Source organism: Rhodotorula paludigena (assembly GCF_050403205.1).
Source record: "Rhodotorula paludigena JCM10292 DNA, Rt_paludigena_JCM10292v1_ctg34, whole genome shotgun sequence".
Lineage (NCBI taxonomy): Eukaryota > Fungi > Basidiomycota > Microbotryomycetes > Sporidiobolales > Sporidiobolaceae > Rhodotorula > Rhodotorula paludigena.
This window is the reverse complement of record NW_027481424.1, coordinates 30,564-42,640: the sequence shown is the minus strand read 5'-3', so window position 1 is coordinate 42,640 and position 12,077 is coordinate 30,564. Positions and strand designations below refer to the sequence as shown.

Here is a 12,077-nt window from a genome sequence, read left to right as displayed (position 1 = left end):
TTGCTATCGGGCACGATAGTCTAGTATGCCGCAGCGATGCTGCAACGCTTGCGGAAGATCAGCGAGAGTACGCAAGCGAACGAGGGGGAATGTGACGCACCCGTTCTTGCGAGAATCGGATGCAGCTGCAGTCATCGCGAAGCTCGACGAGTCAGAAGCGCACAGGCGCACATCGAAATCCGCAAAGAACAGGCGAATCACGCACCGAAGAACTTCCCGCTCTGCTCCCGCGCAACACCCTGCACCTCGGCGATCCCGACATTGATGTCAAAGAGGGTGACGTTGTGCCCCTTGGCGCGGAGCTCGTCGAGCAGATCGGGGCGGAAGGTCGATTCAACCGAGACCTGCGCAGCGGAAAAGACGTCAGTCAAGGCTCTCTCGAGTTACAGCCTCCTTGACACAAATGTTCAGGCGCAAGGCAGAACAAGAGTGTGTGTCAGCTTACGTAGGAAGGCAGCAGCTGGTGGTGCACCCTCGGCGCCTCGATCGCCGCGCTGAGGTCGTGACCCCAGTCGAGGTTGAGCAGCGTCTGCGCGACTGCTCCAAAGATGCGAGACCCGCCCGAGCCGCCGAGCGCGAGCCAGACGGAGTCGCCCGAAACGGAGGCGGAGGACGGGTGGTCCATGATGATGGGCGAGGTGGACGAGAGGGGTCGCTTGCCGCCAGCGGGGTAGTTGAACGGCGACGCTGCGAATGAGAGCGATTTTTAGCAACTGTGCTCACCCGTCACTCATACGCGAGCTGCTTGAGCTAGGCCCTCATTTAAATGAGGTCGAGGCATTGCGAGCTGAAACTCACGCCTCAGTCCAAACGCGTCCGGCGCGCCGGGCGTGGCAAAGTCGTCCATCTCATCGTTGAGGATGATGCCGTTCTCGGGAACCATGACGCGCGAGCCGAAGATGAGGTTGACGGTCGACGTGATGGCCACGGCGCCGCCCCACTGGTCGATCGCGGAGAGATGCGTCGTGCCGTGGTCGTCCTCGATGTCGAAGCGCGGGTTGTAGTAGGCGAGACGGTGCGTGCGGTCCTGCGCAGGACGCAATAGTGAGCATAAGTCACAAAGAGACAGTTCGAGGCTTGAAGCTCACATCGGTGATGTTGGCTCGCACAGCATCGGCATACTTGCGCGTCGGGATCTCGGCAAGCGTGGCGTCGTTGTCGATGAAGGGTGGGTCGCCGACGTTCGTTCGCGCGGCAAAGGCGACTGCACCCGCGAGACCGTCAGCTTCCGATAGCTCGACGAGCGAAGGAAGCGCGCGGAGTCGAACGCACATTTGAGAGCCTCCACAAAGCGATGTTCAGTCAAGCCCGTCCGACCCGCATCCGCAAAGTCCTCGTAGCCGTCCAGCACGTTGAGGAGGTGCCGGAGGATCGGCCCGCCGCTCGGGTAGCTCCCCGTGTAGTACCGCCTGCCGCGGTAGGTGCCCTCCTCCGCCGCGCGCACCACCGCCTTGTACCCGCGCATGTCCTCCTTGGTGAGGATCCCGCCGTTCGCCTGCGCCGCCGCGACAATCTCGTCTGCGATCGAGCCCTCGTAGAACACGTCTGCGCCCTCCCTCCCGAGCCGCTCGAGCGTGTCGGCATACGCCTCGCGCCGAACGATGTCGCCCTCCTGGAGGAACTCTGTCCTGCGGCCCGACTTGCCATCGACGGGCTCGTCGCGCATGAAGATCCGCGCCCAGTCGTCCTCGCCCGTGATCCACTCGCTGATCCGGTCGCCCTCGTCCGTCCCGCTCCAGCGCGCGTTCAGCCTCCGGTGGAGCTCCTTGCCGACGCGGAACTCGCGCGCGAGGTCCGCCGCGGGGTGGAAGATGCGCGCCCACGAGACGCCGCCGCCGCAAGCCTTGTACGCCGCCTCGAAGCCGCGCAGCTCGCCCGGGACGCCGATGGCGAGGCCGCCGACTTTCGAGGCGAGGTTCGGATCCCACGACGAGTCGTCGGGACGGGCAGAGGGCGTGAACATGTCGGCGTAGGCGAGGGCAGGCGCAGTCTCGCGGAAGTCGATCGAGAGCGGGGCGGTGCAGCGCGAGTTGTGCGCATACGCGGAGGGGAGGCTCATGTCGGCAGAGGAGGAGGAGGACGAGGGGAGGCTGGGCGGGCGGATGACCATGAAGCCGCCGCCGCCGATGCCGGACGAGAACGAGTTGACGACGCCGACGCAGAGCGCGGTCGCAATGCCGGCATCGACCGCCGTGCCGTTGTCACGCAGCACTGGGTAGAGCTCGAGGTCAGCCTGGCGAGCATGTAAGCGCAGAGGGAAAGCGCACTCACCGTCGACTCCGATCTGGCTGCACCTCCCTTCCTCACTCGCGACTGCGCCGTTCCACCCGCTGAGGAGGTACGCCGGGTTCCTTGCGCCCGGCTTCGGCGGCGGGAGCTTGGTCATGTCGGGCGTGTCCTTCTTCTTCTTGTGCTCGCCGTCCCCGCCCCCACTTCCTCCTCCTGCTCCTCCCCGTCGGCCAATAGTGAGCGGAAGCACGATCGAAAGGACGATCCCGGCGACGAGGAGGAACGCCAGCAAGCACAGTGCGAGTGCGCGGAGCCTCCTCGCGCGGACCGCCCGGCGGTGCCGCGCGAGTTCCTCGGCGGTCGCACCCTCGAAGGACGGGCTCGACGCGGGCAGGGCGCCTCCGTTGGCGGCGTCTGGGTCGGCTGCGGTCGGGAGCGGGTTGCCCGACGCACGCGAGAGGGCGCGCTGGCGGTACGACGGGCGCTGTGGGGAGAGCGTCGACGAGAGGAGCGGGGCGCGCTCGCTGTCGGCTGCGGGCGGAGACGAGGTCATCCCGCAAGTGCAGCTCGCTTCCGACCGCGGGCAAAGTCGAGACGAAGCGAGAGGGAACGGGAGAGCGAGGAAGCGTCGGACTTCGGCGATGATGAGGAGAGCAACCCGATCGCACAGTGCACACAGGCGAGGCAAGGGTTCTAGGGATTGCAGGGGTGCAGCCGCATGCATGTGTACGGCACGGCGTCTAGCGGAAACAAAGCACGAAGTACTGCGAGAGCGCGGCGATCTGTACAGGGGGAGAGAGTCTGTCGAGGGCATGCAAAGTGCGGCTGCGAGAACTGTATGTACGAGAGAGGAGACAGCCTAGTGACGGCGAGGAGCTAGACAAGCGAGAAGCCGCCGTCAACGACGAGGTTGGTGCCAGCTGCGCCGTGACGCGGAAGCGAAAGAGGTCAGTTGCGTTCTTCACACGAGGTGGAAATGGAGAACCTACTTGTGAATCGGCTTGCGTCCGATGCGAGCAGTGCAGCGGCCCCTTTGAGCTCCTCGACACCGCCGATGCGACCGAGCGGAGTCGCCTCGCTCCACTGCCTAACGAGCCCCGGGTCCTGATTGAGGAGTGCCGCGACCTCGTGGGTCTGCTTACGTGGAGAGTCGGCGCGGGTGGCCAAGTAGGCTTTGTGAGAGAGTGAGGCGCACCTTGAGGAAGCCCGGCGAGATCGTGTTGAACCGGACGTGCCGCTTCGCATATTCTGCTCCAAGCACTGCCGCAAGCCCGCTCATCTCTGCCGCGCCCGCCTTCTTCTCGGGCTGCGGCGCCAGAGACTGGTGGCTGAGCAGCTGCGGCTGCGGCAGGTCGACTCGCGAGCCATACGGCGTCGAGAGGAGGATGACGCTCGACGTGCGCGACGGCGGGTCGTACGGGTTGGACGGCGGCACCGCCGCCATGCTGTCGGCGAACACACGCAGGAGCGACACGCTCGCTGCCGCGTCCTCCGCGTCGCGCGGCGGGCCGTAGCACAGGACATCGACCCTGCGCGGCACGCTGCCGTCGCCCCGCGGCGCCGGCGAGTAGGTGCGCTCGATCTGGTCGAGCGCGACATGCACGTCGGGCGTCTTGTACGACTCGAGCGGGACTTCGACGACGCGCGCATCGCGCCAACCTTTCGCGCGCGCGAGCTCGCGCAGCTGCGCGCCCGGCGGGGGCGACAGGCGCGGCGGCTGCGAGGGGTCGCCCTCGTACGAGGGCGTGAAGGGCGCGTCGGCCGGTGAGGGGAACGGCTCGAGCGATTTGGAGCGATGAGCCGGGCTTGAGGGTGGCGCGAGGAGCGCAACGTCGGATGCGCCGCCTTCGAGGAAGGTCGAGGCGATGGTGAGCGCGATCGAGTGCTCTGGGTGTGTGACAACGCAGAGCTGCGTGAGGCGCCCTGTCAGACCGATATCACCACGTAGTCGAGTCAGGAAAGACCAGGCGCACCTTTCCAGCAAGGCTCAGCGTGTTGAGCGTCCGGCCGTATCGCTTGCCCTGAACGACCTCCTCCGCCTCGCCCATCTTTGGCTCCTGCGCGTTCGCCGCTGCCCATCCTCGAGGCGTGTATGACATCGTCTGCAGTATCTCGTCCTCGTGCGTGTGCGCGAGGGCCTTGTGCAGAATCGGCGTGGACGAAAAGGCTCGCCGGGATGCAGGCGAAGGCGCGGCAGCTTGGACCGGGGACGGGCGCGTGGACAGGGCTTGAAATAGACTGGCGGCGGTGGGACGCAGAGGTCCACTAGCCGGAGCGGCGGAAGGAGCGACTGGTGTCGGACCTGAGGCGGAGGGAGCGGCGCGATACGACTCTGGACGGAGCTTGAGGCCGGCGAGGACGCGAGATTGGTCGCGTATAGACTGGGCGAGTTTGGGGCACTGAACGAGACCGACCATGGTGGTTCTCAGAGCTGTTTACTGGACGTGCTGGGTGGGTGCGAGGAGCAGGGCGAGAAGCGACGAGAAAGAGAAGGTCGTTGGACACGATTCCATTCGACTCGCGTCCAGCCGAGCGAGGTGCAGGAAGCAAGAGAGGAACACGAGCGGTGACGAGCAGGCAGACACAGGCGCAGCACGGAGGCAAGCGAAGCCCAGCGAGCGTCAGCGACAAGCAGCGAAGGCGGCATGAGGTCTGCGCGAGGCGGTGCTTCGCTTCCGTTGACGTTGATCGCCCCGGGTCCGGCTCCCTTTGCGTGCACTAAAGAGTCGGGCCGGCGCGCACGCGAGCGAAGGACAGCGACATGAGCGACGAAGCGACGTCAATCCGCAGACGGTTCTCTCCGGCCGGCCATTTGCGCTGGGCGGGACGCGGGTGAGCGCCTGCGAGAAATCAGAGCGGGATCTGGCTCTGTGCTGCGGGCGCATTTCTCCTTGGCCGGGGCAGTGGCAGGAGAGAGGAGCGGAGGTGAAGGTGCTTCCGCGGCGCCGGCAAACCTCGCTCGCGTCGCTCTCCCAAAGGGACTTCGCTTGACGCTTAGGGGGTGTTCAAAAGTGTCACAATAGGTCCCGTGAGCTGCACTGCGCGCCGGGTCGAGGTTTGCTGTGCCGTGTCCGGGACTCGCTGGTGCGCGGGCCGGGTCCTCCCACGGCCGCTTCCGTTTTCGCCGTCGACGCGCCGAGGAGCGCAAGCGAGAACAGCCAGAGCCTCACCAGCTCGTGCAAACGCCGGTCCGCACTTGCAGCACCCGCCCCTCGCTTGCACTGCCCAGGTCCACGTCGGTCCCGCCGATCCAACCTTCGCCGCTTCTCCCCGCAGCGCGCACGCTCTTGCAGCGCAGCGACACGCACAGGTCGGTTGAGAGAGCTTCACGCAGCCACCCAGCGCTACGCCTGTCCCGCCGACTCGCATCAGCAGTCTCTGGAGCGCACCCTCGCCGACTCGAGCCTAGCAAAGCCGCGCCATGTCCGGCCCGCCGCAGCAGCAGCAGTCCTTCTACCCGCCGACCTACGCTTCGAGCACCGCCCTCGGCGCAGCAGGCTGGGCGCCCGCCGCGCCCGACTCGGTCGCAGACGACTACTCCGACTCGCCTGTCCTCGAAGGCTCCATCCCGCCCGAGGCCGGCTCGTCCCACGCCGCCTGCTCGCTGTATGGCGACGGCGCCGACGCGGCGGGTATGTCCGAGGCGGGCGGAGCAGGTGGCGGTGGCGCGGCCGGCGAGAAGAAGAAGAGCACGCGCGGCGCGAGGGCGTGCACCCACTGCCGCGGCCAGAAGATGAAGTGCGTCGGAGGCGAGAACGGACCGCCGTGCAGCCGCTGCAAGAAGAGCGGGAAGGAAGTGAGTCGTCCGCTCCACCTCGTTCGTGTGCTGCACAATCCGCCCACCATCCGTCTGCGCTCCGCAGACAACTCAGCGTTGCTCACTGCTTCACTTGCTTTGCAGTGCATCTTCGAGGAGAGCCAGCGCGGCAAGAGGAGCAACCGCAAGACGGATGCGATGGTAAGTCTGACACTCCTTCATTCTTACGGTTGCGGACGCGGCTAGCTGGTCTCGCGAGATGTGTGATGCTCAACTACTGTTCATGCCGCAGGCCAAGTCTCTCAAGTCGATGGAGGCCAAGCTTGAGTCGGTCCTGGCGTCCATCTCGAACCCAGGCCTCCTCGCCGGTTCGGGCGGTCTCGTTACCGACATCGCACAGCAGCTCCCCGTTCCCCCGCTTGACTCAGGTCCAGGCGGCGCCGAAGGCCGCGGCGACGTGCACGTCGGCGTAGACCCGAGTGTCGTTGCCAACGCGCTCGAGCACTTCCGGAATGGCGGCGGTCGCACCGCCCCTCCCGCCTCGTCTTCCCGCCCCGCGCCGGCGCGCACCGACTCCGAGAGCGCCATCACGCGGCGCGAGCCGATCGTTCTCCCCTCGATCGCGCACACCGAAGGCGTGCGGTTCGACATTGGCGGCGGCGTCGGTGCGCACGCCGACATCGGCCCGAGCCGCACGGGCGGTCACCCGTTGCACACGACGTCGCAGGCGCCGCACGGGTACGGAGGCAGCGTCGCGCCGTCGTACGGGCGCGGCGGGACGCCCGGCTCGGCATCGCTCCCGCTCCCGCCGATGACCTCGACGGCGCACCCGCACATGCACCACCCGCATCCGCAGCCGCACCACCACGTGCACTTCCCGACTGGGCTGGGCGGGAGCGGCGGGTCGGGCCACGGCGCGGGCAAGACGCCAGGGAGTACGGCGACGAGCAAGAGTAGCCCGATGGAGTGGAGTGGTGTCAAGGACCCAAATGCGGCGGACGGCAGCCCGAGGCTGCACAGCTTGCCCGACAACACGCTCAACCCGTGCGTCATCCTTCATCTTTCGGTCTCACCAGGTCCGCTCGCGACGTGAAACTGATCGAGCTCATTGGCGTGTTCACAGGCTCGGACTCCTTGCCGAGGCGTCGCTCCGCAACACGCGGAAGCGCCCTGTCGAGGTCGAGGAGTACGATGTGACGGCGGACGACATGAATGGGCCAGAGGGCGCCAAGGGCAAGGGCAAGGGTAAGGGTAAGGGGAAAGGGAAGGGCAAGGGCAAGGAGGGCGAGGCGGGCGCCGATGCGGGCGAAGACGAGGACGGGCCCGATCGCAAGAAGCGCAAGAAGGAGCTCGGCATGGCCAACCGCAACTACTTCGCGCCCGGTCCGATGAACAGTCCGTCCTGTTTTGTCTCCCTCTTTGTCGACATCGACCTGACGAATCCGGTCTTCGCAGTCCTTCCTCTCCGCCGTATCGTCATTGAGCAGCGCATGCCGCCGGCTTTGCTCGAGGAGAAAATCTTGTCGGTCGAGGAGGTCGTCGAGCTCTTTGCGCTCTTCTTCGAGCATTGCGCGCGGCACTGCCCGTTCCTCGACCCCGAGATCCACACGCCCGCCGCGACGGGCAGTCGCAGCCCGTTCCTCTTCACCTGCAGTGAGTCGCTGCTCCTCCATCTGATCCTCTACTTCGTGCGGGACCCGCGCCTCTCTGGACATGACGCCGCTTGCTGACGCATCCGCTGCAAACAGTCTGCACCGTCGCCGCACGCTACTACACGAAGCGGACGGATGACCTGTACCGCAAGTGTCTGCGCATCGCCAAGCGCGTCGCGTTCGACGTCATGTCGAAGGGCTACAAGAGTACCGAGATCTGCCAGGGCTTCCTCCTGTTGTGCAACTGGAACCAGCCGGCCGAGCGTTGGGAGGAGGAGCGGACTTGTGCGTCCTCACCTTGGCACGTTGTCCCGCATCATGCTGACCAGTCGGTCGACACGCACGTAGACCAATTCAGCGGCCTCGCAATCCGCATGGCGACCGACCTCAACCTGCATCGCAAAACGATCGCTCAGCTGCCGCCCGATGTTGGCGACGACACGCGCGTGCTGTACGAGCGCGAGCTGCTGAACCGCGAACGTGCATGGCTTTACTGCTTCATCAGCGATCGTTCGTGCGTCAAGCGTCCTCCGTCGGCGTGTCTGCTTGCCTGCGTCCTTGCGCCTGCCGCTAACGTCTCGTTGAGGAGACTTGCAGAGTCTCGACGCAGATGGGCAAGCCGTACGCAATCTCGAAAGAGGACTACCTGATCCGCAACGCGACGACGTGGTGGCGCCAGTCCGGCAGCTCAACGTCCGACGCCGGCCTCAGTGCCATGGTGGAAATGCACCGCATCGTCGTGAGTTCTGCTCAATCCAGTCCGGCCGTCGAGTCCTACTCACAGACTTTGCGTTTCATCGCAGGGCCGCATGATCGATGTCCTCTACTCCGACACGCGCTCGGTCTCGGGCCTCAACGCGCACCTCGACTACCCGATGCTCATCCGGGCGTTCCTGCAGCAGCTCGACCAGTGGAGGCAGGACTGGAGCGATCCGACGCTCCAGGCAGGCGACGCGGACGAGCAGGCGCTGCAAAATCGCTCGATGCTTCGCGACTTCTACCACGGCTAGTGCGTCGCGCGCGGCTGTCCTGCGTTCGCGCTGGGCTGTTCATTGACCTACATGTGGGCGCAGCTACCGCCTCTTCCTCCTCTCCTTCGCCGTCCAACACGCTCTCGACGATCCGATGTCGTCGATTGATCTGCCGAGCTACTGCGTGTTGTGCTTCGAGAGCGCCGAACGCATGATCGTCATCTTGCGCGACTACTTCGGTCCGAAGGGCATCTTGCGCTACGCGATCGTGTGTCTGCTTTCGCTCGCTGTATCGACCTCTCACTGACTTTATTCCGTGCAGGACTCGACGTTTGTTTACGCCAGCTATGCCGCTGTCTTCCTCCTCAAGCTCGCCTCGCCTACCTTTGCCTCGTTCATCAACGAAGAGGCCGCGACGCGCCTCGTCCGCGAGCTGTCCGAGACGCTTGAGGAGGCCGCAGTAGATGAGCAGCACACCCCTTACCTCTGTGCGTAACAGATTCTCTTTTTCGGCGGTCTCGGTCACCGTTGGCTGACTCGCCCTGCGCGCCGTCAGACGCTTCTTTCCTGCGGACGCTACTGGAGAACAAGCTGAACGGCGGTCGCACCGCTGCCAACTCGCGCGCACCGACCCGCCCTGGCTCGCCCTCCGCTTCGGGCGGCGCGAACGGCATCTACGTCAACAACCTCGGGTCGAGCAGCTCCGCAGCGGCTGCGAACGGGCTCAACTCGGTCTCGGCCGGTCTCGAGTCGTTCCTCAAGTCGCGTGCGCCGTCCCTTGGGCCGGAGGGGCAGTATTCTCTCGGAATGAGCGGGCTCGGCGGCATGGGCGGCGAGTTTGGCGCGTCCATGGGTCTCCCGGCTGAGCTCGGCATCAGCGGTTTCGGCGAGCTCAGCGGGAATGGTGTACCCGCATTCGACTCGCTCATGGCGGACGACCTGAGCGCGAACGGGTTCTGGTCGAGCATGCTCATGGTGCGCCTGCGCCTAACTCCTGCCGTGTCGGCCGTGCTGACATGTGTTCCGTTGCAGCCTGGCTTCGGTGACGGCGCAAGCGCAATGCTGAGTGGCGGCTCAGGAATGTGCGTCGATTCCTCCCCGCGTTCATTCCGTCGCGCATGCGAGCTCACCGCCTTCCGCTGTTCAGGGTATTCGCCGGTAACCCGGGCGACCCCTTCTCCGTTACGCCCTTCCACTCGCGTCCTCCGAGCCCGTCGCACACGGGTGCGCCTGGCGGTGGCTACGACTTCCAGCTGCCAGCGTCGACGCCCGCCGCGAATACCGCTGCGGCAGCGGAGGCGCCTGCCGCGACCGAAGCAGCCGAGGCTGCTCCTGCTGACGGAGGTGCAGGAGAGAAGGGGGCGGAGGCTGTGGGCACTTCTGCGGATGATACGAAGAGCGCCAACGTAGACGCTGCTTCGGGCGAAGCGCAGCCGAAGGCGGAGGAGGAGGGTGGCGGGGTCGCGGAGGCGGACAAGGCGGCGTGAACGGTCGATGGTGTGCATCGTGTAGTCGCATATCTTGAAAATGCTCAGAATGTCGTACGTTTCGTCGCCTACTTCATCTGGACCGTCGGCTCGACTGCGCGGCTGCCGCGCACGCCGCGCGCGCCTCGCTCGGTGGCTGCGTTCTACTTTGACGAGGTCGCGACGCCGGGCGCGAGCGAGGCCGAGATGAGCGCATGGGAGTCGCAGTCGGCGGGCGAACTCTCTCCAGATGGTCGGTCTCTTCTTCACTCTCGTCCTCTGACCGTCTCGTCCTCGCTCCCGAGCTGACTCGGTGCTGCCAACTCTTCTGTTTGCGCAGCCCTTGGGCCGTAGCCTGAAGATTCCGGTCCTTCACTGTTGAGGCGGCCTCCGCGCTGACCGCGCTGACCCGCTGTACCGCCAGCGTCGGTCGCCTGTCCCCATTCTCCTGTCTCTGCTCCGCTATGCTTGGCTCCGTCCAGTGCTACCGACCCTTGCTTCTCCCGCTCCTTCCGTCCCCAGACTGAGCCTGCCACGCACCTTTTCAGATCCTTGCGTTTGGGGACTCGACATCGACTTGGCCCCGACGGTCTCCTCTCCGTCAGAGGGGCAGTCGTCTAGGGGCAACCTTCCGCCTCGCCTCACACCCCACCTCGCTGGTGTCTTCTCCAATGCCTGTATCCAGCCGGTCTTCCTGTCCTCCTCCGCGTCCTTGCTCGAGATGCACCATGTACCGCACGTCCTGCCAGTCTTGGAAACGCCTCCCTTGCTTGGGCACCTTCGCGTCGGTAGCAGCTGCTGCAGCGCTAGCCTGATCGCAATCAGCGGCGGGCATCAAGGCCATCCGCTAGGTTCGCTATAGGGCGCCAGCAGGAGTCGCAAAGTGTCGCAGACCTCGGGGCCTCAGAGCGAGAGCGGCGAACGTTACGCAAGGCACGGGCCTTCACGCAGTGTGCAGCGTGGAGTGCGCGAAGCAAGGATCAGCGATGGCTTACACGACGTGCTGCACCACCGATTCGAAACGCATCGTAGTAAGTCAAGCGGTCCCATGGCCACGAAGCAAGTCATTGGCGCATTTCGGAGGTGCTGCTGAGCAGCCTAAGGCGTCATTCGTCGGCGAAGAATGTAATTCAGGCGAGCGGGGCGGACAGCGCCTTCCTCGGCAAGGCTGCATCCGTTGCGGCTGTAGCAATTCTCGTCCGACTCTTCGAGAGACAGAGCGTGTTTGAGATTGCTACCGCGCGAGATTTGCGCAGGGATCCCTCCGATCTGACCAGTTAGCGAGGGCGAGAGGGCCACCCGAGAAGTTCTATAGGCGCCCCCGCCACGCGCGCGTATAAGACGGTGTCATAGAAGGTGATTCGGTCAGAAGCAGCCCTGCCACAGCTGTGCGGTGCGCCAGTGGGAAAGGCGAGGCGACTAGCGATAGGTTGAGAAGGTCGCCTTCGCTCGTCCATTTCGTCCACCCGCCAGTGCGCCACCGCACTCGCCTGTTCAGGCGTATTGCAGCGCCCCAGAGTCAACACAGCCTCCGACATGCAGTGACGAGTCCGAGCGAAGTGTGCCCGGCGGGCTGAGGCGAGACGGTTCGTCGGGGCCCGTCCCTCACGGCCTCGTCGTCTCGCCTCGCCCGCTCGGTCTGCTCGCCCTGTGTGCACCGCCGACTGAGAGACCCTGGGAACAGCCGGAAGCACTGTGCGGTGGTGGAGGCACGAGTGGCGAGATGGGAGCGTGTGGGATCTGCTGTGGGGATCGCTTTCGCCGAGTGTGGGCGCTGGTCGCAGCATGAGGGGTCGGACCGGTCAAGAAGAAGCTTGCGAGTGGAAAAAAGTGAGCGATCCGCCGCTCCATAGCTGCGATCGGGCAAGGGGGCGAGCGGGAGGAGGAGCGGGAGGGAGGAGTGGGTGGCCGCGGAGGAGGATCCCGCCACCTAGGGCGCGTCACACCACATTTCGCGTGACTGCAATGATGTGCAGGGCCCGTCACCCGAAGGAAGCGGTGT

At 65.4% G+C, this 12,077-nt stretch overlaps 3 protein-coding genes across 3 annotated transcripts; 1 reads left to right on the top strand and 2 right to left on the bottom strand.

Moving 5' to 3' along the window:
- Nucleotides 1-20: 20 nt before the first annotated feature.
- JCM10292_007690 (gamma-glutamyltransferase family protein) lies at nt 21-2,782 on the bottom strand (the record flags this gene model as incomplete). The annotated part of the gene is made up of 8 exons (XM_076650299.1): nt 21-39; nt 101-125; nt 206-344; nt 446-687; nt 799-1,027; nt 1,089-1,204; nt 1,273-2,211; nt 2,272-2,782. The coding sequence occupies 8 exons, from the start codon at nt 2,780-2,782 to the stop codon at nt 21-23; spliced, it is 2,220 nt and encodes a 739-aa protein (XP_076504101.1).
- Nucleotides 2,783-3,105: 323 nt separating this feature from the next.
- Nucleotides 3,106-4,646, bottom strand: JCM10292_007689 (uncharacterized protein; the record flags this gene model as incomplete). Its single annotated transcript, XM_076650298.1, has 4 exons — nt 3,106-3,149; nt 3,219-3,363; nt 3,425-4,138; nt 4,203-4,646. 4 exons carry the CDS (start codon nt 4,644-4,646, stop codon nt 3,106-3,108), a joined length of 1,347 nt encoding a protein of 448 aa, XP_076504100.1.
- Nucleotides 4,647-5,650: 1,004 nt separating this feature from the next.
- JCM10292_007688 (uncharacterized protein) lies at nt 5,651-10,096 on the top strand (the record flags this gene model as incomplete). The annotated part of the gene is made up of 14 exons (XM_076650297.1): nt 5,651-6,025; nt 6,131-6,187; nt 6,279-7,030; nt 7,110-7,381; nt 7,442-7,639; nt 7,735-7,923; nt 7,987-8,152; nt 8,236-8,377; nt 8,442-8,647; nt 8,712-8,877; nt 8,932-9,097; nt 9,166-9,584; nt 9,642-9,691; nt 9,757-10,096. The coding sequence occupies 14 exons, from the start codon at nt 5,651-5,653 to the stop codon at nt 10,094-10,096; spliced, it is 3,498 nt and encodes a 1,165-aa protein (XP_076504099.1).
- Between the last annotated feature and the right edge of the window lie 1,981 nt (nt 10,097-12,077).